The sequence below is a fragment of the Camelus dromedarius genome, chromosome 30 (assembly GCF_036321535.1).
Source record: "Camelus dromedarius isolate mCamDro1 chromosome 30, mCamDro1.pat, whole genome shotgun sequence".
Lineage (NCBI taxonomy): Eukaryota > Metazoa > Chordata > Mammalia > Artiodactyla > Camelidae > Camelus > Camelus dromedarius.
Window position 1 is genome coordinate 12,591,660 of NC_087465.1, and position 24,687 is coordinate 12,616,346.

A 24,687-nucleotide genomic window follows, 5' to 3' on the forward strand; every position below is an offset into this window, starting at 1 on the left:
CCCTCAGCGGGGACACATTTTAATTCCTCCGTCGCTGTCCTCTCACTGGCCCATCTGCCTAGTAAACTCTAATTTACCCTTCTATACTCAGCTCAAATGTCATGTCTTCCTTTAGCTTTCACTGACCCCTGCCCTCTGCCTCCTTCTGGGTGGGAGTGGCTGCTCCCCCACTGAAGTGCACATTCAGGCACGTACTGGTAGGACCCCTTAGGGTGTGGCAAGGAGCCTGCTGGAACTTGGACTCAGATCTGCTCTGACCCTTCCACTTTATTTGCTGTTAACTTCAACAATCTACTTAAGTCTCTGAGCTTTAGTTTCCTCAGCTGTAAAATGGAAAGGCTGCCAAGATTGACTTTAATATCTAAAATGCTTAGTATACTTCTGGGCATCTAGAGAGTACTTGATAAATGCTCATTTACATATGACTTTATCATTTTACAGTTATTTTGATGTCTGCATCCCCTGCTAGACTGAGAATTCCCTAAGAACAAGAGCCATGGCTTTTTTTTTTTAATCCCTACTTTTATTTTGTCTTGGTTTATATTCTAACTAAATTTCACAATTATCTTTTTTCCCAAATTACATTTCCTTCTTACAAGAATGTAATTATTTTTTGGATCCCCATAACAAAAATGGGAACTCAATTGTTTATACACGCTGAATTAAGATAAAGCAAAAAAAATAGTTCTAGTAATGGTGTATTTAATTAGAGTTGTTTTGTTAAAGCTGTTACTAGAGTGCTTTAATTTCTACTTTGTGTATCTCTATACAACTATTTGTTTTAGTTTATAAAATATTTTTGTTGGTGTTGCCTAAAAGAATGAATATAAGATAATAATCTAGAAGTGATGCTAAGTTGATTATAGCTAAAACATGCAGGTTTTAATGTTAGCCAGTACAGTAAAATCTAAGTTTCACTGCATGGATTTTGCTTTGTATTTCTCTTGATGTCTAAAGCCAATTTGGACAATAAAATTGGTTAAGTTATTCTTCAAGTTTTCTGACATTTAGCATTCCAAAAAAAAAAGAGTTCTATCTATTGCTTTTCATTTTTAACAGCCTGAAAGCAACGGGTTGATTTTTAAATAGATAAACTAGAAGCGGCTTACCTATTTTAGTTGCGCTGTAAATATTTTCTATTGGAAATACGATCCCTAATCCATACAGCAGGACTTTCGCCAACGCTGGGATCAGCTGAGTAGTTGTTACTAAAATATTCACACAGTTCGTCCTAGGAGAACAGAAAGAAAGAAAAACAGTTGAAAAATCAATCTCCAAAATGATCAAGCAGAGCTCTCTTTCGGGCAGACAGTGCGAAGAGGCCCGGGGAGGACTTACCGGGAGTGAATGAGCGTGAGAGCTTTCAGGGCCAGTGTCAACCAGGAGTCCGTCAGGGCCTCGATCTCGGCCCTCAGCTGCAACCAGGCTTCCCTCTTGGCCGGACCAAGCAGACCTGTGGGTTTAAGAGTGCAAGAACTACTTCCTCGTGTCTCTTCAACTTTATAAATAATAAACATTTAAAACTACTCTACCACCACCCTCAAGCAGTGGAGTCTACTACGGGATTTTTCACATGATCTCATTCACTAGACAAATTATTTAGCACTGGGGGGAACATCTATTGTTTGAGCATCCCTTCTGGCTATGGAAGTCTTCTTTTGGGGGGGATCCTCACCCCCACACTCCTCCAGCCATGTAATCTGGGCAGAGCTGACCCTACCCTCTGGCTCCCAGGGTAGGTGTATGGCCTCAGGGTGGCCAGTGAAAGTCTGTCTGAGAACTTCTGCTGAATCTATTGGGAAAGACATTTTTCCAGCCCATGGAGGTGCCTGACTGGTAGGTGATAAGTCTGGATCTATCGGTGGTCATCTTTGCCACCTTTTGGGAGGAAGTGACTCCAATGACTCGCACTCAGATGGGAAAGCGCGGGCCAGAGATTACCGATGGCATCATCTAAGCAGCTGGATTTCAGCCACTCCAGAAACCACCCACCTGACAATTTTCATGAGGTCAATATATTCCTTTTTGTGCTAAAGCTATTTTCAGCCACAATCAAAAGATCCAAATTCATAGAAGCATCTACCGCATAGAAGGAGCTTCATAATTCATCTCAAGTCCTTTAGGCAAGAAGTCAAGAAACTTACTCCAGGTCACACCGTTACTAAGTAATGGAGCCAGGACTAGACCATCCTGGCCAGGGCCATGGCTGGAGTATGATCTTTCTGTCACTAAATCACAGCAGAATAAGCACAGGTTAGATGGAACTGCTCTCAACAAAGCTGTTCCACCCAAAACCATATGATGCAGAAGTGTGTGGGACTTGCAGTGTTTTATTGAGACTGTCTTAACCAATCCAGTGAGATACTGGGAGTCACTTGCCTCCGACATTGTTTTTGTAGGTGTTGTAGATCTCTTTGACTCGTCGGTAGCGGAAGGCCAACTTTCTCATCCAGTCTACACCGCCCCGCACACCGGTTGCCAAGCATAAATTAGCACTGGTTGCTGCAGCAGGAAAGCCATCTGTTCCAAAGTTATATGTGCTATTTAGATGCAAGAAAAGCCCAAAGTTAACCGAACAGAAAGTTCATCTTAGTTAGCTGAGCAATTAAACTACAACATGGAGACCATCCCTTCATGGTCAGTGGGCTCACCTTAGGTCCTGTCCATTGTCATCTGAAGAGACATCGTCTATATGAACTTGGTCACATTCCTAAAATGCAATTAAAATGATACGTTAGTTTTCAAAAAGCATCTACATTTTTTGGGAAAACAAAAAACAAGAAACCACACACAGCTATTTTTAACTGTAACTGGAGGGTTTTCCAACCATGTCAATCAGTAGGTGGCAGTCTTGTTAAATTGACATTTTTACCTACTTCAGGTCCTTTTTCACTATAAGAAATGAGCATGTCATTAAGGACTACTGTTATTCAGCTTCAGAAAACACATTTTTGTGCTTAGAAGGGAAAGTGACTGAAAACAATCAGCACATATATTCCATAAGCCTCAGGTACCTGAAGACATCACGCTGGTCTGAGAGCTGATTCAGTCAGTGCCGAAGCATAACTGAAACCAGACATTTCGGTAAATCTAACATGCTAGAAAAATTAAACCTGATGCTAACTGCCAATGAAATTATGACCTTTGATTGCTGTCGAGCCACACACCAACACAGCCTGAGGCCAGCGTGCGGAGGAGCCCGGACCAGAAAATCTGTTACTGGTTTGCCATTGATTTGAGAGATGCAGGTTTTATTCATTCATTCTCTCTCTCTCTCTCTCTCTCTCTCTCTCTCTCTCTCTCTCTCTCTCTCTTTCTCTCTCTGTGTGTGTTGGAAAAAAGCATGGGAGATGACTTCACAACCTAAATAAAAATAATCAAACATATTTATTTTTACCATTTTAAAAACTTTTTTACTCTTCTTTTTCCTGCTGTTTCACTGTTATTACACACTCATTTAAAATACTGGATTTCTGAGTTGATTAGACAATAATGTGATTTGAACAGACCTGATTTTTAAATCCCAAACTGCGGGTAAACTACTTAGAATAGAAGGTGTGATTGTGGGCTGAAGCCCTGCTGGACAGTTTCACGGTTATGAACATGCGGACACAGAAGCACCCCACATCTTACTGCTGGGTCCCCAGCCCCGAGCATCTTTACGGGAAGAGCAGACACTCTATAAACACTTGTTGAACAGACGAACGCATACTAACGTGGAGACAAGGTCTCCAGTCCAGAAACAAGTAACATGCACTTGGCATGCGTGAATATTTTAGTCATGATCCTTCTTTTTGCAGTCAGCCTCCAGACACCCCAGAGGGCTTTATGACACTTATTTCCATGAAAAGTTTTAGTTAAAAAATATTTGAAGAAATTTGCAGGCCTGCATCCTGTATTGTAAAAGGTTCTTCTGACTAAAGCTCTGGTCATCTTTACTCTGTAGTTCATTTTATAAAATCTAGCCTATCCCCTGAGTGCTTAACATACAACTTGTAACAAAGATAACACAGGTAAAGCACCGCCGTAATAAAAGGTGTATTTTTATTTTGTCGGTACCTTCTGAACAAATTCTTTGCTCTCCATGGATTTGTGAGGAAGGGAGCAGGAGATAGAAGTGGAAAGAAACTCAAACCAGCTGTTGCTTTAACAGAATTAAAATTGTGACCCCCCAACCTCTTCTCTAAAGCATCTATTTTCCAGGCAACCCTCTCCCAGCAAGCAGCAAGTTCCAAGGAGGAAAAGACTTTGACCTTGTAACCCTCCCCTGCTCTCCTGAGGTCCATAACCCCAGATAACTGAAAAGGAAGAGAAGTCCAGGAGGCCTCACAGGCGTTTAAATACAGGTCATTCCTGGAAAACATGTTTGGGAATTTCTCAGTTATTAATTTAATCGTAATTCGGAAGATGAATGATAGTTGTGTCTTTTCAACAACGTACTTCTGGGTTTAAAAAATTACTAAATCCTAAGTTTCTATTCTAAGCCATGTCAGTAAAAGGCTGTTTCGGGGTGCAGGGCTAGTGTACAATGCAAACAAATGCAAAAAAGTGTACCCCCTTCAAAGAAACAAAGCCACAGCACCGCAGTGGAGGAGTTTCCTCCTTTGGGAGAAAGAACAGAGGGGAGGAGGAAGCTGAGGAATTAGAAAGGATACATTAACAAGAATTTAATTCAAGGAATCAGAGCCGACCTAAAGTTGTGTGGCTAACTCTTGGGATGGGAAGAATTCTTTGGAAAAGCAAGGTGTTAAGAGGCTTTTCTTAAGCTGATGCAGTCGATAATCTCCATCACTAACAGACAAGCCTTATCTTCCCAGGGCTGGGGGTGAGTCCAGGCTTCCTATTGTCCGGCCACATCCGGTATTTGTTTTCTCCTGCCAGCTTTAGCTAAGGCTTTTTGCTCCCAGGCTGAGGTCCTCATTTGAAGTATTGTTCAGTATCTGGGTTTGCTCTAATTAAGGGTCAACAGCTTCTAGCTTTTTACCTGCAGATACCAAACTCACTTCACAGTGATCTGATTAAAGCGAAGTTTGGTGTGGTGGCCACAAGGAAATCCTCCCTCCCCCATCTTCAGCAGAATTTTTGTAGAACGATTTATTTAAAGTTTTTTAAAAAATTACTTTTTTTGGGGGGGGGAGGTAATTAGGTCTGTGTGTGTGTGTGTGTGTGTGTGTGTGTGTGTGTGTGTGTGTGTGTTTAATGGAGGTACTGGGGATTGAACCCAGGACCTCATGCACGCTAAGCACACACTACCACTGAGCTATACCCTCCTCCGCATAGAAACATTTTAATCAAAATAGATTCAAAAATCAAGAACATTTTAAAGGGCCTGAGTAGTGCTTTTAGGAATTAAATCATTAAAATGTCTATGGAAAATGTGCTTTTGGAGTTGGTGTTCCTCTCACCTCACAATAGACAAGTATTCTGTTGCACAGTCCTTTGACAAGATATATCCTAAATCTTCATCACCGCTAAGTCTTTGTATGAGTTTACAAATAATGGCAAAAATGTCTTGGGAAATAAAGTTGTGTATTTTTTTAAAAAAATTAATGAAAAACTAGGATATCACGATTTTGATGGTGACCTATTAAAAACTTTAATTCCTCAAAGAATGGAGAATATTAAGATACCAAAATACCATTTCCTGTCTCAGCAGAGCCGTGTGATGTGTGCACCTGTACTAAATGCATCTGCGCCCATGTTAGAAATGGTGGGTCTCTGCATTCTGACATCCTGAAACTGTCCCCACCATGGGGCTGAGACCCCCATCCCCCACCTTCTCCTACTTTTCAGAAGCCATCTAGCTTTTTGTCTGTCTTCCTAAGAGCCTCATTTTAGGTTCTCATTTTTGCTTTCTATAGTTGGTTGTTTTTAGTTTCTGCATTCGTTACAAACCCAGACAATTAGAGAACTTGGGGGAGGGGGAGCAAAAGGGGCCCCGGACCCATCGGAACAACAGAAGCAGCAAAAGAGCAAAGCCCCAGTGGAAGAATTGAGAGACTCAGAGGACAAAAATGGAAGCTTTCTACAGTCTCAGGTGCCAAATATATTCCTAAAAACCCTAATCTGGTGCTTCATGCACAGAGTGCGGAACATACAGGAGCCCACGAGAAAATAAGTTTTTATTCCAGAAAGACTGAATGTGCTGAAAATGTACTTTTGAAATAAACTTCCAAAAAGTATGTGGTAGGGTTTTAAAGAGTTCAAGTCATCACCGAATCCAAGTCTCGGCAGAGCACCCACACAGGGGCCACCACCGCCAGTTCAGCCAGTTCAGCAAATTTCACGCAGTAATCTGTCCTGTTGAAGCTTGAAATGCCCAAAGGACCCCTAACCTGTTTGGGTGTCAGACTCGGGGCAGAAAGTACTCCTGGTAGATGCTGCACTCAACACCCATCCAAGCTGGCTGACAGGTGCCTTTGCTTAGAAAGGTGGCCATTTACTCATTCATGTGTCTGATTATTCATTAAGGGGCAGCTATGTTCTGGGTACTGTTCTAGATGCTAAGGACCCACCACTGAACACAAAAATCCTTACCATCTTGGAATTCACATTCTAGTTGGGAGAGATACCCAAGCAAGAGAATATGCAAAATGTACAATCTGTTAGACAGGGTAAGTGCTAAGGAGAAAAAGACAGCAGGTGAGGGGAATATGCAGGCTGTGAAGGTGTCTGGGAAAGAGCTCTGCAGGCCAAGGGAAGAGCAAGTTCAAAGGCCCTGAGGCAGGAGGGGAGGAGTCATGTGGGCCAGCAGGTGACAGTGAGGAGCTGGCTTTGCCTTGAAAGTAGCATCAAGTGATCGTTCCCTGCCCTCAGGGCACTTACAGCTTAGCAGGAAAGACAGAAGCTAATTAACTAACCACGTATGTGATAAATTAATTGCAGTTGTGGGAAATGCCACAGTCTCTTCCTGGAACCCAAAGGAATATCCTCTTGCTAAGTAGTGGAAATCTGTTTAGTCCAAGAGGGTTGCAGAGGTCCGAAAAACTGAAATGGTATTTTGCTAGATCAGGAGGGACAGCCTGGCCCACTGTTCATGTTGCTGCCTTTGTGATGAAAGGACTCCAACAGAGATATTCAGTGGATGACAAGAGATGGTGCACATTCACCGAAGCTGTGGTAACAAGCAAAGCATAGCTCTTTGATCCTAGACTCTCAGTGCTGGTCCTCTACTTCTGAATGGCTGTGGGTAGGAATGGGGGAAGGAAGGCAAGCCAACCTTCTCTCTAGGAAATACCCTAGCCTTAGAGATGCAAAGGGACTCTGTGGGGTTATGAACAGATCCCAGAGGTGAGAGGGAAGGTTCCTAAATATAGTTTCTTTTACCCCGAAAATGAGAGATGTGAGAATTGGTGTGGGTGCTGGAAAGGGATCAAGAGGTGGGCAAAGAGTTATTTTTTTTTCATGGCTCTCAAAAGGGATGTCAGAACCAACATTTTTGTATAAAGGCTCTGTGTCAAGCCAAAGCTAGAAGTATATCATTAATATCTTCTTTAACCAGTTTTCACATATATTCACATCTCACAAAGAGATGCTAAGGAAGAGTGCTAGGCAAAGTTGTCAATGTCCTTTACTAAGAAAATGTCATGATTAACCCCATGAGCTATTGCCAAAGGGTTGGGCCACTGTTTCCCTCCCAAGATGAGTTTCTCCCTTTTCAGAAGTTCTAAAGCACCAGGGCTGCACCCCTCGCTGGCACGCAATGACTAAAGAGCCTATACTGACGCTCCATATGCCTTGAAGAGCATCTTCCTCCTCCTCTCAAACTCATGGCGAACAACTTCAATAAGGGTCATTTATTACAAGTCTGAGGAGTTCCTGCAGAGGCAGGCCCTAGGGTCTCTTACACAGACTCCCATCTCTTGTTGAGTTGAATTACTGTTACTTATGTTGAAGACAAAATAGCATTTCACATTATCACCCATTTTATAGGTACAAGTATGAAGACTCAGAAAAGTTAAATAACTGAAGTGCCAAGATACCATACAGGTCTCTGACTGCCATTCACCATTTCTTCCCAGCACCCCTCAATGCCACACAGCGTGGACAACTGCCCACTCCATGTGGGGGCCAGCACCCAGGCCCTTTGTGGCTTGTCACTTGTTCTGAGTTTAGCGGACCCCAGCCTGCATCCTCCCCTTCATCTGCCCCACTCCCACCTGTGTACAGTGTTTGTCACCATGGTCCGTTTCTCCCCTCCCATCCTCCAGTATAAGCCCCAGCCCTTCCTTTCTCCACCAGGGCTTCAAATGATTGGCACTTCGGAGAGAAACTCTGGGAGAGCCACTGTGGCAATCAGGCATTTCCTGGGGTGGAGGGGTACAGAGCATGGCTGTAGGCAGTGTGAGTGGAGGTGCGGAGCGACTCTGACACAGCGTGTCCTAATAGGAAGCCCAGGAACAAGGATCTGACCAGAGTCACGGTAGCTGAACTAGGGCAGCTGGGGAGGATCAGAGAGACATGACACGGACCCACCAGTACCAGCCTGCAGACTCTGTTCCACTTGACAGGCTTCTGTGATCACCCTTCAATAAGCACCACAGACCAAGCAACCAGAGCTTGCCCTGTTATGTTCCATGGCCTGTACTTCACCGACAGAGCTGTGAGATAAATAAAATCAGCAAGCTGCAGTCACCACTGGCCCTCAGTGCGCAGACATCTCAGCACCCGTGGGGCTGGACTATAAAACGCTCCCATGCAAGGCTGGGGAAATCTGCCAACACACAAAGCAGCCAAATACCAGGCCTGGTGGTGGGAGCGTGAAGGAAGCCACCCCGGCTACGCTCTCAAGGCCGAGCGGCCAAGGCACCGTCTCTCCCAGAACTCCGGTTGCACTGTTATTCTGCCTTTTTGGTCCCTTCTGTCATTATTCTTGGCACTGCGACTCACACTGACCTTTTTCTGATCCATCATCCTCTCTGGCCTTTCAGGGCCGGGCCCCAGACATGTTCTTTTGGACCCAGCCCCGGGAATAACTCTGATTTTGTACGGGGGCTCATATGCAAAATATTAAGTTATGGCAGAAGCTTTCTGCAAATATTTATCCTGCTTTGATACTGTAGTGGTTGTACACCCCCACCCCACCCCCCAAGCCTTTCACTTGGGCCATAATTATGTCAAAATACACCATATCATTCAGGTTTGTGGAGGAAAAATTAATAAAAAGAATTAAGGCAGTCACAACGGGTCTTCTTGTCTGTGCCAGGCCCAGTGATGTCACAGCCAGCAGGTCAGGGCACGAGGCCTCTGAACCTGACACTAGAACCATAAACTCCAAGTAAACCTGCAGTCTCCGAATAAACAGAGACTCTTAGAAGACTGCGAGGCAGCCCACGTGTTATGAAAGGGAACAATATAAAAATGTTACAGACCCATCTTTGGAGAAGTTGAGTTACATAAAGCCCCAGTTCTGCTGACTGGAGCTCTATTTGCTCCATTTCTCAAATTAACCATGAGAAAACTAACACCATACTGCCAACTAATTGTTTCAAGCCTTTCTTTTACAAAGTAAAAATGGAAGGAGAAATAGTCACCAGAGAAAGAATTATTTTCATTGTCTCCACATCCACATGACTGTTGAGACCCGCTGGAGTTGGCCAGCCCGAGGAAAGGATCCGGGGGGGCTCTCAGTCCCCTCCTGTCTGTCACCAAGCAATTACATTTACTGCTCTGACCTCCCCTCCAAACATACAGACACTGGCTTGTTACCTCTACAAGTTACTAGAAAGAAGTTTTCCTTTTAGCCCTAAACATGAAAATGTTTAATTAGACAGGAGTATTTCCAGTATGTTAGAGACAATCCACACAAAGCTTTGTTTTGATAGCAGCACTTTAAAAAGAAAAAGAAAAAAAAAAAAAAAGAGAGGGAGAAACATCCCGCTGCAGATCTCCCCACACTACCCTCTTTCTCAGAGAAAATCTACATTGTACAGAAGGCATCACAGGGTGTCCAGTGTTTGAGTGACAGAGGTTTTAAAGCAGTGATTTCCATGGCAGCTTTTGGAAATAACTCCTGACTGCCTAGATATTTGTATAACTTCACTGGAAAAACAAGGGGAAATGGATCATCCCCAGAGAATCTCTGTGATTCAGAAGTTCTAGTAGGGGAAGGAGTGGTCAAACAAGCTAATTGGTGGGAAAGAGGTGCAGAACCCTGCTTCTAATTCGCTGACAATTAGATTCAGTGCGTCGATCTCTGTGGTTAAGAATTTCTGTCCGCACTGTGTAGCACAGAGAACTATATTCAGTATCTTGTAATTACCTATAATGGAAAAGAATCTGAAAAAAACATATATAATATATATAATATAAATAACTGAATCACTGCTGTACACCTGAAACTAATACAACATTGTAAATCAACTATATTTCAATGAAAAAAAAGTCTGTCCATGAGGTAGTAAATTCGCAGAAACCAGGGTTTTACTTGCCTGTTTCGCTCTGTAAAAAGGAGGCTGTCTAGTCAACGTGCTGTGTGTTTATACTTAGTGATGGGGAATAATACGCTTGCAGGGTACTTTCTAAAGGTGTGTCAAAACCCTCACTGCACTTTCAGATGGATGCAGGGAAGACCCACAGCCCTGCTGTGACCCTGGGACTGCCTTGTTGGACTGGCGACAAGCCTATGGCGTGGGCCACCTGGAAGGAGGGGTGTGTGGGTCGCAGCCCCAAGACTCTAGCGCTTGGAGGAAGCAGGTCCAGTCATGCCTGTCCAGGGCACACCTGGTCACCCTTGCTTTCCTACCGCCAATCCTTCCTTGCAAAAGAAAGGGTGCAGATTACCCATGGCTAAGGCACAGGAGATCAAGAACAAAGGGAGTTTTTGAAATCTGCCTCATTCTGTTTGACAGTTTGAGAAACACAAGTTAAGGAATTAAAATATACTTGGGCAAATTTATCTTTAAATTCCCACTTTAAAACTATTTACTCAGGCACAGCATTGGTGCCAATACGTGTTATAAGTCAATATTTAAATATCCCTATCTGTTTAAATAGGAATCAGACGACACGACTATAAACTACTAGGAAAAATAAAATTAAAACAGACTTTCAAATCTCAGAAACTGATGAGAGAATGTTAACGTCTATTTTTGAGATTTGGTAATAAGATGTAACGTGTGGAGACATATGCTGTTTGTAATTATTGTTTCTTACTTAGAAAAGCAGTATTTTAATATATTTAAAGTTATAATAACCTGTAGGAATTATCTAAACGCAAGAGATATTTTACTAGAATCATGTTTATGTTAGCTAGAAAACCTAGGTACCTGTATGCAAAACCCAAGTTTGAATTACAGCAGTTTCAACAAAGGTAAGATATTAATTAGCCCTTTCAATCTGATTCTGTGTAGATGAATATTCATAAAATATTCAGAGAATAAAATCTTTATTGAAGGTATCTGAAGATGGCATATTAAGGCAAAAGATAAGTTAAAGTGCTTAAGCTATGTTTTTGTATGTGTTCAAAACTGTAGTAATATTTAAGATCACTAAATAAAAAATTTATAGGACTCTCAAGCTTCTTATAATAATTAAAGATGAAAACATGATTTAAAATTCTTAATATTTTCTTATAATATTTATTCCTTTTAAAATGTACTCATTAAAAGTAAGATGTCATGAGGATACCACTGTACCATGTCATTCAAAGAACCTGAAAGAAATTACATGAAGATAGTTCCTTCTTAGTGAGTGGTACAGTGTTAATAAAAAAATACTAGTTTCTCTCTGCTTGGAGTTCCTTTTTTTCTAACCATAAATAACTTTGTTTACATGGTTATATGACTACATCTGTCTTTATTTACACTCTCAACTTAAGGGTGAGAAAAAGAAATGCTTATTAATGAAAGCCAGAAAGAATTGAAAATAAGTTTTTAAAATAGAATGGGCTGATTTAAAATTGTTCAACACTATGTCTCTAAAAGTAACAGATTTATTTAATTGATAATTATGGCAGATATTATATCTGATCAAATATCAACACAATTTACTTTTAAAAAGTATGCAGTGAATTAAAAAAACTACAGTGAATAAGAAGTACCCAGTGAATGAAAAGATATGCAGTGAATACCTAATATCTAACGCTACCAGATTTGTCTTTTATTAAGTTATATTTTGTGCAATAGCACAATATATTTCAGGGCATTCTATACCCCTGCCACATGGTATTATACACAAAAAGCTTCAGCCCAAGTACATAACTTCACTTATAATTCAGCTAATTTAAGAAGATATGGCATTTTACAAATTTGCACAGATATCAGTGAAAATGTTGCATAACTTTAAATACAAAATAGGGCAGTGCATTAGTGTTTGATAATGTGTCAAATTATATTATAGTTATTCATTAAAATGTCAGACATTTTAATTGTATCACCTAATTTAAAATAAAATAGTAAGACAAAAGATTAAAGGCTGACAATGTACAAAATAATAATTCAGAATCTTAAAAAAAAGGAAACAGCACATATCTAAACAAATGTTATTCTTTTGAATGTCAAGTCAGAACTACTCTTAAGAATAAGCCTTTGATTTACTACTGAACTGATTTCTCAATTTTCCAAGGGTTTGCCCATTATTTTGCAAACGTAATTTGTCACTGGCCACAATGTTCTTTGTAACTCCTGTTCCCTTTCTTTTAGATCTATTATTCCTGCTGAGAGTATCTACCAGAGAAGAATTTTTCATAGTGACACCAACTCTAGCCTTGCTGTGAATAATCACATTCTCGTAAAAATCATTCTTTTTATTGCCAACCTGCTGCCCCAAAGCACAGAAACATACCCAAACCAGGAAACCTTTTATCCTTTTCTGCCATCACTTTCTTTTAACCCTCATTGCCATTTGAAGAAAATGAATCACATACTAATTTATACACAGAGCATTTAGCTAGACATTTAAATTTACACAGAACATTTCCATTTTGATCCCATACAAACCAAGGAATTAAATCTGTAATATTAAATAGGTCATATTTTGAGAGACCTTTTTTCTGAAACAATTTTACACTCTAAAATTCAATATTTGCAACAAAAGTTCCAGTCTATTACCATATCTTATTGATTCACCTTTTTTGAACTGCCAACCATACGTCAATACAATTTTTAAAGAAATATTTCAACATAATTGGTTTTTGTAAGTGGCTCTTTTTTTTGTAAGGGTAGGGAGTGAAATCTGAAAGTTTAAAAGAGATCAATTAATTAATTTTGGTTAACTTATACAGCCAGACGGCTTGACAGTGGTCATAAATACTCAATTTTGTATAAAAGAATGTGTAGCTCAGAATAACATTTTTAGTTAACAAGTTAATAAAAATTCCCCAAGCCGATTTCCTCTGCCGTATAATTATTGCTGACTCCAGAGAGAAAAGTATGCAGAACCGGACACGGGCACTTTAAAAAAAAATAGGTTCCCTGTGAGCTTCAGGAAGGTTCCATCATCACCTTCCCTCACTGTCAGCCCCTTGTAGGGGAGTGGGGACCTCTGAGGGGGCACTTTCTTACTTAAAAAGCTCTCTCTTCTCTTCCAAGTATCGGTGGGTCTGAAATTCCACCCCCGAAGTCATCCCTCTTAAATCTTCTTTTATAAGACAAAGAATTCAGGTAAGGGTACATTACTTAAGCTCCACTACTTTGGTGTGAACTGTCCTATCTGATAAATTTCCCCCCGAAGGGCAGCTCTGGTGCGCCCCAAACCTCTGGGGGTCAATAGGGAAGCAGGGGTGAGTGGGTGCCTGAGAGGAAGACTAAGGAAATATTCTGTTCATACTCATTCTCACTCCTTAGAAAACCACCGCCACCCCTTTCCCCGTGAATTAACCATTTCAAGCAACAAATAATATGTTTTGGTAGTTCATATATTATTCAGGAAAATACTAGAAGATACACCACTAATAAGCATTAACATTATCTGTGTTGTATATCAGCTGTGGAAATACCTTTAGAAAACACACAGGGTGCGCATCCTGTATCCTTTCCTTTGTTATGTCATGTATTCAACTAATGATGCCTGGCCACCTATTTACAGACCAGACACTGAGCATACAAACATAAATGAGAAGCAGATATTGCCAGGAAGGCTTCGTGAACACAGGGAGGGGCTGGAGAGAGAGAGGACAAATGAATGTCACGGTGATTTTCTCTCAGGGAAAGAACTAGAATTCTTGCAAAGCCATGGGAACAGAACGTGGGATTCCTCGTGCTTCTAGGCTTTCTCCTTGCAACCCAGCCAGTGCATTAATCACCATCAAATGCAGTTTTCTCAAAGCAGGTTTTGCTCTCCCAGGAAACAATTTCCACTGGGAAGGATTCACCTCTTGGGAGCAGGTAATACATTTCACTTCTATTTCTGTCTATCTGTTTCTGCCTTTTAACCAGGAGGTGATCAATAGATGCTTTGGAAAAATTAAATTGGAAACATTGAGTACATTCCAATGTGAGCGGGCTTCTAGAATGAACCTTCACTTTGCCCATCCAATGGGAATCCCTCACTGCCCATCACAAGGATCACGTGCTCCTGGCTGGCTGGTCTCCATCAGCCTGGCTTCCACTCCACTCCCCTCTTTCACCAGACAATGCTGTGTCTATTGCTGGCTGGAATACCTTCACTCTCCTCCCTCTCCTGTTAAGGCAACGTTCCTCTTTCAAGCTTTTATTGGATTCTTTTTTCCAACCCTGATGTCTGCTCTGGAACTCACTGTCTGAATAACAGAAGCAACATTGACTAAGAGCCTACTCTGTGTCAGGCACTTGTATTACATGCTATTTCCAATCCTCCCTTAAACTCTACATTTGATGGACAGGGAAATGAAGACTTACACAGATCACTTCAGTGCATCCCACCATGTAACACATTCTTTGAAGGAGGAGAGAACTTTTCATGTGTCCTTTTCTCTCTATTCATCTTCTAAATAGGACCCTAGTTCTGCCTCTTCCTTTTCTATGTGGACCCAGCACATGGAGGATACTGAATGGAAAGTTCCAGATTGTGTGACTGACAGAATTTCATGTGAAAAGATGGATGACCCAAGCAGAAACTAACTGCTAACATGATTGCATTTTGTTGACACAGCGTTAAAAAGTGAGTAGTTTTATGAAAATAAATCTATTATTTTGTCTGAGTACAAAATGATACATACTCATGTAGAGAATTCATGCAAAACAAAAATATATAAAAGAAATAACCTTCAATTCCATCCCTCAGAAGTAACCACTGTTAAAATTCTTCTGTCATCCTTCCTAGTCCTATTCACTCACCTAATTAACCAAAGTTCCTCATGGTTTTTATAGAGTTTAAATTTTAGTAGGGGATGCAAACCAAAAAAGCAGGACAAACTAGATCCATGTTTTGTAGCAATAATATGTAATAAAGATCTTTTTATATCAACGAGTCATCTGTATTACCTTTTAAATTGCTGTATACTATTCCACATTATTCATGTCTCACATTTCTTTTAACTAAGCAATGGCTGATAGTCTCCAATATTTTCTTGGACTGTTAAGTAGGGCAACAACTGTCAACCTTCCTTACAATTCTATTTTAAGCATCTAAAATAATCGACCTTCATTAGTTTTTTATTTATTAACATTTTAAGCATCTTTGTACACAGCACAGTCACTGCTTAATAAATGTTTAAGTGAATGACTGTGGTGATGAACACACTTGGATTCATGAGATTCATTTATCTCCTTAGGCTATGTTAGTACTTCCCTTCACTGACATTTTTAATCACCCAAATCTTGGAGCCTTGTTCACTATTTACCTTCTGCTTAGAACACTCTTCTCTAAGGCCCAACCCACACAGCTCTGTTGATTCCTGTTAATCCTTTGTGGCAGTTTCAATGTCCCCTCATCTTTCTGAGCACTCCTCCTTACTCTGAGCTTACATGACTTTAAGGTCCTTGAGAATAAGAATAGCTTCATCTTGTTTACTGTCACTCTTAAAAAGTTTTACAAAATTCATGTTTCTTAACTCATATATAAAGTTTTAAATTTTCCCTTGGATTTTGGGAAGCCCTTATCAATTTCCTTAAGGCCTTCATCAGTTATGGGGTGACTTGGTTCACGAATATTTCAATAGGTACATGCTTGCAAGTACAGTGAATTATTCATTTTTGCCATTTAGAATTTAAGTAATGTCCCTTATATGTTAAAGAAAGTAAAGATTATAATTACTATTTTAAAAAGAGAAAATATTATTTCACCTCACCTCTACACCTTCTTATTACATACATGCTAAAAACTACCTTTCAGCACTTAATTTTCTAAGCTACTTATTTTTTGCTTAGTACAAACATCTTATCTGCAAGTCCAGTAGGACTTCATGAATATGTGTTTAAAACAGTGCCCACCAATGAAAAGGGATGCCATCTTGAGATTTAACTTATAACTTTTGGACAAAACATCAATACCCAAAGATGATTCCCAGTCCATTATTTCCGAAGAGGCAAACAAAAATCACAAAATAATGTTGATCAAAAACCAGCATCTTCTCTGCCGGCCTCGGCCCTCTACCTGCTTTACAAAGGCGTAGCACGCAATTAGCCACAAGAAGAATCCAGGCTTTGGAAAGTGTTTCCTTAGAAATGCCGTTCGCATACTGGACTGGCTGAGCCCAGATAGAGGCTCCATTGTAACTGCCCGAAACGGAAGAAAACTCCAGGGACTGCCACTGAAACACATTTTGGAGAAGCTGAAGTTACAGGCTTTCTCTTGCACTAGTCAATTTGAGGAAAAAAAAAAATTCTCGACTGAGCAAACTTCCTATGAAGGTAACCGAGGAAAGTCTGGCTTTAGAAAGTAGTGACTCTCTCCTAGGTTGAAGATTAGTGAGCACCTGTCAAAATCAAGAATCTAAACAAAAAGGCTGTCATATGTGACTCCAACAGGTCAGCTTCTCAGGATTTTTAAATAAACTGACGGCCACGCAGCCGATTATGTGAAAACTGAAGCGGCACTGCTATTCAGCAAGATGGGAAGGCATCCTGTATACCGAGGCCCACCTTGTGCCGGGGACTGGGTGGGGGGCCCCAGATAACCTTATCTCCTGACTGCACCACACCGCAGGGCCATCTCTGAAACCCGCCAGGTTTGATATGTCAAGGTCACACATGAGTGTAAGCGAGGCTCGAACTCAGGTTGCTGCATATCTCAAGCATTCACTCTTTCCTCAGACCATGTGGTCTCCCAGCTACTTCATCCACAGAACAAAGCCAATATTTTATAATAACCATACATGAGATATCACCTTTAAAAACTATGACTCACTCTGTTGCACACTTGAAACTTACATAATAATGTACATCAATTAAGCCTCAATAAAAAACATTGTAAGAGACTAGGGTACAACCAGGAAGATACGTTCACGGGCAGGTGAATTATCAGTGTGCTAGAATGACCACTCTGCTTTTCATACGTTATTTCATTTTCTGAATCAGGGATCTTCAATATACTTTGAGATTTGGTGTTTCCAAACAAAAATCTCACACAGGGACCCCTGCTCTGAGAGAACTTTTCTTGTTCATTCAATATGTTCTTCCTGGGAAACCGTAACCAATTTCATGGGTGATGACTTCAAACTCCCGCTGCTGAGCTTCAGACCTGCTGCACTGCTGGAGTCCGCCTGCTGCTCAAAACACTTCAAGCTCAACAGCAGAAAACCGAATTCAGCATCTTCCTTCCAAAGCCAGCTAAGTGTCCCGGGTTTTCTAGCTCTACCTTATTGCTCAAGCCAGAAACTAAGATTCTAACCTCTCAGTTCGCTGCATTGGATATCGTCCCCCTTCCTCTCCAGATGACTTTCTTAAGAGCTTTCCCATCTGCCCCCATACTGTTCCCACAACCATACAAAACCCTGGTGACTTCTCACCTGCTGACACCTGTGACTTCATGCTACAATTCATCTCCTTAGCAACGCCAAATATCCTTTAATGGTTACCCTCGGCATTCAATATGACATTCAACCTCCTTAGCAGAGGGTACAAAGCCTTTCATGATCGGGCTCTTGACTCCCTTTCTGTCCTCTTACCTCACAACTGCTCTGCAGGGGCTCTGTGCTTTCTGTCTACTCAAACTCTGTTCCTAAATGCCATGCTCTCTCATGCCAAGGTGACATCCAGGGGGAGCATTTCTCCTGCCCTCGCAGCCCTGCCACCTCTCCCCCATCCTGCCTTTGGACCGTACCAATGTCCTCAGGTGTCTCCATCACTGTGGAAATACACTGCGATATAGCTGTTCTTTTGCTTTTCTGTCTCCACCTCCCATCTTGGCTCTTTGAGGGCGGTGATCATGTTTCATCTCTTCTCCTCAGTGCCAAGCAGAGTGTCCAGAACAGAGTGAGCAGGAGTGCATTTATAGCACTGTAGTTTTCTTCTCTGTTATGTAGATAGAGGCAGCTAAAATAATATTTTTGTCTACTCAACAATGACATGTGCACGTGTCTGTCATCTATCTGACAGCCTATCTACCTATCCAGTTATCTCCAAACCTTCCCAAAACAGATTTTAGGCTGCTTGAGCAACCACTGTTTGTAAGTCGCAGTGAGAAACAAAGCTAACGGATAATACACCCGAGGAAACGCGTTCCGTTACTGGGTCTGCTCTATTACAGCAGCATGTGTCGGCACCGAGATGCTGCTACTTCCTTTATAGAAACAGCCGGGTCATGGGACCCAGCTGGAGAGGTTTGTGCAGTGATATTTGGAAGAGGAAACCCCTGTTCCCACCTTAGCTTTACCATCACCTAACCAAGTGGCTTTGGGCAAAAATCACTTCAATTGCCCACATGTGTAAACTGGAGATAAGACTGACTTCACAGTGTTGACAGAATCGAAGTCAGTGCTTTGGACTGACGTGAGAAGAGCTTGCCTAAAGCCTGCTGCCCCCTCCCCTCTGATGTCACCTCCCACACGGCAAGTCTCTGCCCCCTACTGCAGACACCGAGCTCCACGAGCCGTCCTTCCACACGCAAGGCTGGACGAGGACGAGGGAAGGAAAACAGACCAGCACACCCGAAGGCACGCGTGTCCTTTCCACACGAAGCCAGCATCCTCGTTTTCTACGAAGGGACAGCAAGGCACGGGGTGATGGAAGCAGGTACAGCAGCTATTTAACTGCTGAAAGCAAACCTCCCCTTGTGGAACCGGGGGTGGGAGGAAGGAAAGGAGAGGAGCGCTTTGTGATGTGTCTGCAACTATTTGTATTTGCCAGCTGAACACTGGCAGAGCTTTTGCTGGTGTCGTTTTTCTGGTATGATTTCTGTTGGAATTCTACACGGAAATTTTGGCAGCAAACCACTCATTGTCTCGCCCTTCACTCCCTAACCACTCCCTAAGTCACTCCCCTCCCTCCCCCACAGGCCTACTGTCCAGTGTGTTGCATCAAAGATACTCCATAAACCATAACAGCAGATCAGACTCTCTCACTGCTTCTGTGTTCCGGGGCTCGATCTATGCACCGAACGGGTAGTCATGGATGGAATCCTCACACTGACACTAGGAGGTGGGTACCCTCATCATCCAATTTTACAGCTAAGAAACTGAGGCACAGAGAGGTCCTTTAAGAATAAACAAATTTGTGAATTCAACCTCTGGTACCCCTAGAACTGTAAGAGAACACAGAGAGCTTTCAGTCCAGTTGGAACAGCTGAGTCATGATTATTCAACAATTTTCTAATTATAAGAATTATTAACTATAGAAAATAAAAATATAAAGAAAACTTAGTTTAGTTCATGATAGTATTATCCCGCTCTTCAGAGATAAATCCTTTTCTTATTATAGGAATTATTTTTCATAACATTTTTAATGTCAAAAATCTTTTACCTTCTTTTGGATAGATATACTTTTTTTTTTTTAAACTTAAAAGTGGACCTACGCTGTGTATCATTTTATATCATACCTCTTGAATTGTGTTTTGTCACTAAGGATTTTGAAAATACCACTTAAAAAAGGATAACATCAAAATTTAACATCTTGGACAATTTCAATTATTTTTAGGACTGAATTTAGTCATTTACTTTTATAAAGTGAATGTTTGCAAATTATCAAAATAGTAGTACTCACTGTAGACAATTACTTTAAAACATTTGGTAAAAATAAAAGAGACATAGGAGAGTCTTCTGTGGACCAAACCTGGTGTTAACTGCTTAGGCTTCAAGTGGAAAAGTCATGGTCCCTGCCCTCAAGGGGCTCCCTAGTGGGGGACAGAAAGTAGACAGAAAGTTGTAACACAGTACGGTAGGTATTTCTGCGGGGAGGAAGCCTCTTCTTCCACTACCGAACCCAGCCACCTGCCTGCATCTATACCCGGAGCTTCTGCCTGCCTTCCTACCGACGCCCAGCACTGGAACCTGGCTTCTGGATCCCACCCTCTCTTGCCCCACAAGGACTTCTCTGTTTCAGTTGCTCCCTCTCCACATACCACCCATCTCTCCACCTCTGGTCCCTGTGCAAACTCTCAGTCTTACCTGTTTTCATTTCGTCAACCCACATCTGATCTATTAGCAGATTCTGTCCATGCTTCTACCAAATTATACTGTAAATTCTGCGACTTTTCACCATGTTTGGAACTGCCGCAGCCTCAGCCCAAAGCAACCATCTCCTAATTGGTCTCATGGGTTTCACTTTTGCCTTATTCCTCATATGATAACCAGGCTGATCTTTTCCAAGTATAAACACTAGCCTATCATGTTCATGCTTAACACTGTTCAAAGCCTTCCCAATGTGATTAGAGGGGGAAAAAACCCAAAGAAACAAACCCAACTTCTTTACCACAGTCTACAAGGCCCTGCACAACTGGACCCTATCACTTTCCCCTCATTCACTCTGCCCCAACCACATGGATGATCTTTTTATTTCCTGAATGAGCAAAATTCATTCTTACTGCAGGGCCTTTGCACAGGCCATTCCCCTTCCAGAATGCCTTCCTGCTGTTCCAGCTGCTTCCTCCCAACTTCCTGATTTCTTCACAAATGTCCTTTCCTCAGAGATGCCTTTCTGAACATCTCAACTAAAGATGCCCCACTCCACAACCTCTCTTATCCAATCATTCTTTGATTTTCTTCCTAGCACTTATCTCTACCTGAAATTATTTTACTTACATAGTGTTTATTTCCTCCTTCCCCTCCAGTGTGCCAGCTCCATGAAGGGAATAACCTTGACTCAATCACTGCTGCATCCTTAGCATCTAGAACTGTGCCTGACACTTAGCAGTTACTCGACAGATATATATGGACTATTGGATGACAGGCAGAGGTAGAGAGATTATAAAATGCTACCGAGCATCTCAGTTTTGGAGCATCACAGAGAAACAGTATTTTATAACCCCGCCATCCAAACCGCAACATTTTAAGATATTTACCTCCAGTTATTTTTCAATAAGTCACAGATGTTAAAATCAGAATCATATTGTACAACTTATTTTTCAGATGGCTTATTTTCATTTATTTATTTATACTTATTTTTTTAATTGAAGTATAGTTGGTTTATATTGTTACGTTAACTTCTGGTGTACAGCAGGGTGATTCAGTCATTCATATATATATATATGCAGTCTAACTACTGTATATAAAATAGGTAAGCAAGGTCCTACTGTGTGTATGTGTGTATATATATATGTAATAGCCTATATATATAGGGTATTACAAGGTATTGAATATAGTTCCCTGTGCTATACAGTAGGACCTTGTTTACCTATTTTATATATAGTAGTGAGACTGCATAGTTTTAAACTTAAAGTTACATAATGGTAGCTTTTAAAAATATATTTCCCTCCAATTTTTTAATATGCCATAATTTACACAAAATTAATAAACTTTACTTTTTAAAGATATATTAGGTTTATAGCAAAATTGGCCAGAAAATATAGAGATTTCCTACACACCCAGTGCTTCCATACATATATAACGCCTTCTACTATCAACGTCTCACACCAGAGTGGTGCACTTGGTACAATCAGTGAAACGATACTGACACATTGTAGTTTACGTTAGGGTTCACTCTCAGTGTACTACGTTCTATGGGTTTGGACAAATGTACAGTGACATGCATCCACCACTGTAGTATCATACACAATAGTTTCACTGTCCTAAATATCCTCTGTGTTCCACCTAATTCATCCGTCTCTATCCCTAACCCCTGGCAGCCAGCAGATCCACAGTTTTGCCTTTTCCAGAATGTCCAGTGGTTGGACTCACACAATATGTAGCCTTTCAGAATATGGGCCATAAACTTTAACATTAAAGCTACACTGTATTACATTAAATACACTGTTCAGCCTATTTTGAAACTTGACATGGACCATGACTATTTTCCCTATGTTTAATAGGCAATCCTAAAACAATTTTCAGCGAGGATGTATCATGAATCACTATTCATCTATTTTAGGATGTTTAAAATATTTCTCCATGTTAGAGGTAAAAGACATCATGCAGGAGACAACAGCGTGGGATTGCGTGGCCTAGAAAGCACTGGCCCTGAGCTTGAACCTGCTGCTCAGTAGCGGTGTGGCCCTCTAAGCTTCTCTTGGCTATTCCATAAAGTGGAGAGAACAGTGCTCCCGTCACAGAAATGCCAGAGCACTAAGTGGAATAATGCACGGAAAGCACTGAGGACAAGTTCAATAAATGTTTATTACTATTGTATAAGTTCTCTGCCTACAACTCCTTTCTTGGAATAGAAGCTAAAAGTGAAATTGCTGAGTAACAGGATCAACATACTAGGATCCTGAATACGTGTCATCAAGCTACTCTTCTGAAAACCTGTACTAATTTATACCCTCCTCAGCAATGCACACAAGTGTCGTCTTACTACACAGTAGACCGTATCACTGATTTTAAGTCTCTGCCAATTTGATGGGCAACAGGCTGAACACTTACTCTCTGACATTTCTGGTTACTAGAGGCGAAAATGCAACACGATTATTTCCTTGGCCTTTGACTCATCAAACCCCGGTCTATTGAGACCAGAGCCTTTGGTCTCAGACACTTTCTGCATAGAAAATATGAAAACGAGGAGCTACAAAAAGTATGTGCTTTTAAAAATCAGAGCTGGGACAGGAGTCTCCATATCAAAGGCCCAAGAAAGGGCTGCATATTTACGTGGTAAAGCCTGACACCAAAGAATCCTCTGGTCTGTCCCAACTAACCGAGGTACTAGGATTGTGAAGGAGAGAGCTGAAGGCAGCTTTCCACTTGATACTTCCCAACCCTGACCCTGCGGCCTGAGAGCAGGCTCCTGGAGGCCACCATGTTGGTAACACCAGTTAGGATGGTAACCATGACGCCAGTGACATGACATTAACACCAGACGGAAAGAGAAAATTCAATATAAGTGTGCGCCTTATTTTTCATTAGACTTATATCCATCTTGATGAAATATTTTCCTTTAAACATCCATCAGGAGATCCAGCGGCAAGTTACATTGAAACATTATCATATTCAGAAGGCCTTTCCTCTGCTTGCAGATTACCTTTCAATAAAAATCCAACAGAAAGAGCTCTTTCCCCATTAAGTTAGAAAGAGGCAGACTTTACTAAAGAACCTGAAAAAAGCCTCCAATGTTGTACTGTGATTCATAAAAAAATAACTTCCATATAAGCACCATTGGATTGCACACGGAGATCTTTTGATAAAATGATATGCAGGGAATAGTCAGATGTGGAAACAAGAAAGGCAGGAGTGCACCCAGGATCTCGAGTCTAAACCCTCCTCTGGGGGTGTGGGTGGGGGTGAGGGTGTGGAATATTATTTCCTCTGATAATTGTGTCTTCCTGTCACTCATCTCCCTTCACAAGTCAAACAGTCACACATTTTTAACGGTTCAAAAAACCAAGCTTTCTCCTTTTTATTTATTTTTTCCAGAAGTGTCAACAGAATTACTTCAAACTGTGATTGCTTTTGTTAAAAACTGTCACCACGCGAGGTGACAAATAGGACTTTTAAAACTAAAAATGGTTCACTTCTTTATGTCTTGGAGCACAACTAGGATATTTCTAAATTGCAAAAATCATATCCAAAATTTCCTAAATAATATTGTTAAAACCATTTTAAGCCTTAAGACTTTGAAGTTTAGTACTCTGATAACACAAGGACTGTCCCTGGAAGCTCCTCATAGTGTATTTCATTATTCAGAATCTCTTTTAAGCCACAGCTGTGAACTAACCAAATTATACAGAGGTGCTGGCAAAAAGTTAAGATTTAAAAAAAAAAAAAGAGGCCAAATGTCAACAATTAGAGTTCAGAAATCACACTTCATGCTAACCAATAGGTTGTTAATCTCCTTGAAATTACATGTCCTATAGACCTTAAAATGCTAAAAACATGTAATTAAAATATATTAAAATATTTATGTCCCTTACCACAGCACATTGCTAATTGGAGTGTGAAATCAGGCATTACCACATCATTTTTGCCTGATGAGATAATTTTGGTTTTCTAAAGAATACTACGCTCATACATTTATTTTCCCCCAGAAACAACTTTACTTTTTATCGTGAAAGAAACTAACATTTGCTATGGCCAGTCTCAGATTTGAGTTACAAAAATATGAAATGAAAGATTTAAATAAGTCTACAAACCAATTTATTTTTAAAATATTGTGCAAAATCTAGAGCAAGTAAACCATTTCCAAAGACAGAGGCTAAGTGAACCTTTCATTTGTCCTTTTGCTGACACCTTAATATTATTCTCAAATA

General features: G+C 40.9%; 1 protein-coding gene and 1 long non-coding RNA gene across 8 annotated transcripts in view; one reads left to right on the forward strand and one right to left on the reverse strand.

Moving 5' to 3' along the window:
* Positions 1 to 23,343, forward strand: part of LOC116149638 (uncharacterized) — a 144,204-nt gene extending 120,861 nt beyond the window's left edge. The window contains exons 10-12 of the long non-coding RNA XR_004133250.2: positions 14,913 to 15,078; positions 19,354 to 19,496; positions 22,380 to 23,343. This is a non-coding gene — a long non-coding RNA (uncharacterized LOC116149638). The remainder of the gene's footprint in view (positions 1 to 14,912; positions 15,079 to 19,353; positions 19,497 to 22,379) is intronic.
* Positions 1 to 24,687, reverse strand: part of EYA1 (EYA transcriptional coactivator and phosphatase 1) — a 274,443-nt gene that overhangs the window by 12,743 nt on the left and 237,013 nt on the right. For all 7 annotated transcript variants that reach the window (XM_031441478.2, XM_031441477.2, XM_031441475.2 and 4 more), the window contains 4 exons: positions 2,652 to 2,710; positions 2,380 to 2,540; positions 1,339 to 1,453; positions 1,110 to 1,231 (listed from right to left, as the gene is read on the reverse strand). In XM_031441478.2, coding sequence (XP_031297338.1) covers positions 1,110 to 1,231; positions 1,339 to 1,453; positions 2,380 to 2,540; positions 2,652 to 2,710 — 457 coding nt within the window. The remainder of the gene's footprint in view (positions 1 to 1,109; positions 1,232 to 1,338; positions 1,454 to 2,379; positions 2,541 to 2,651; positions 2,711 to 24,687) is intronic.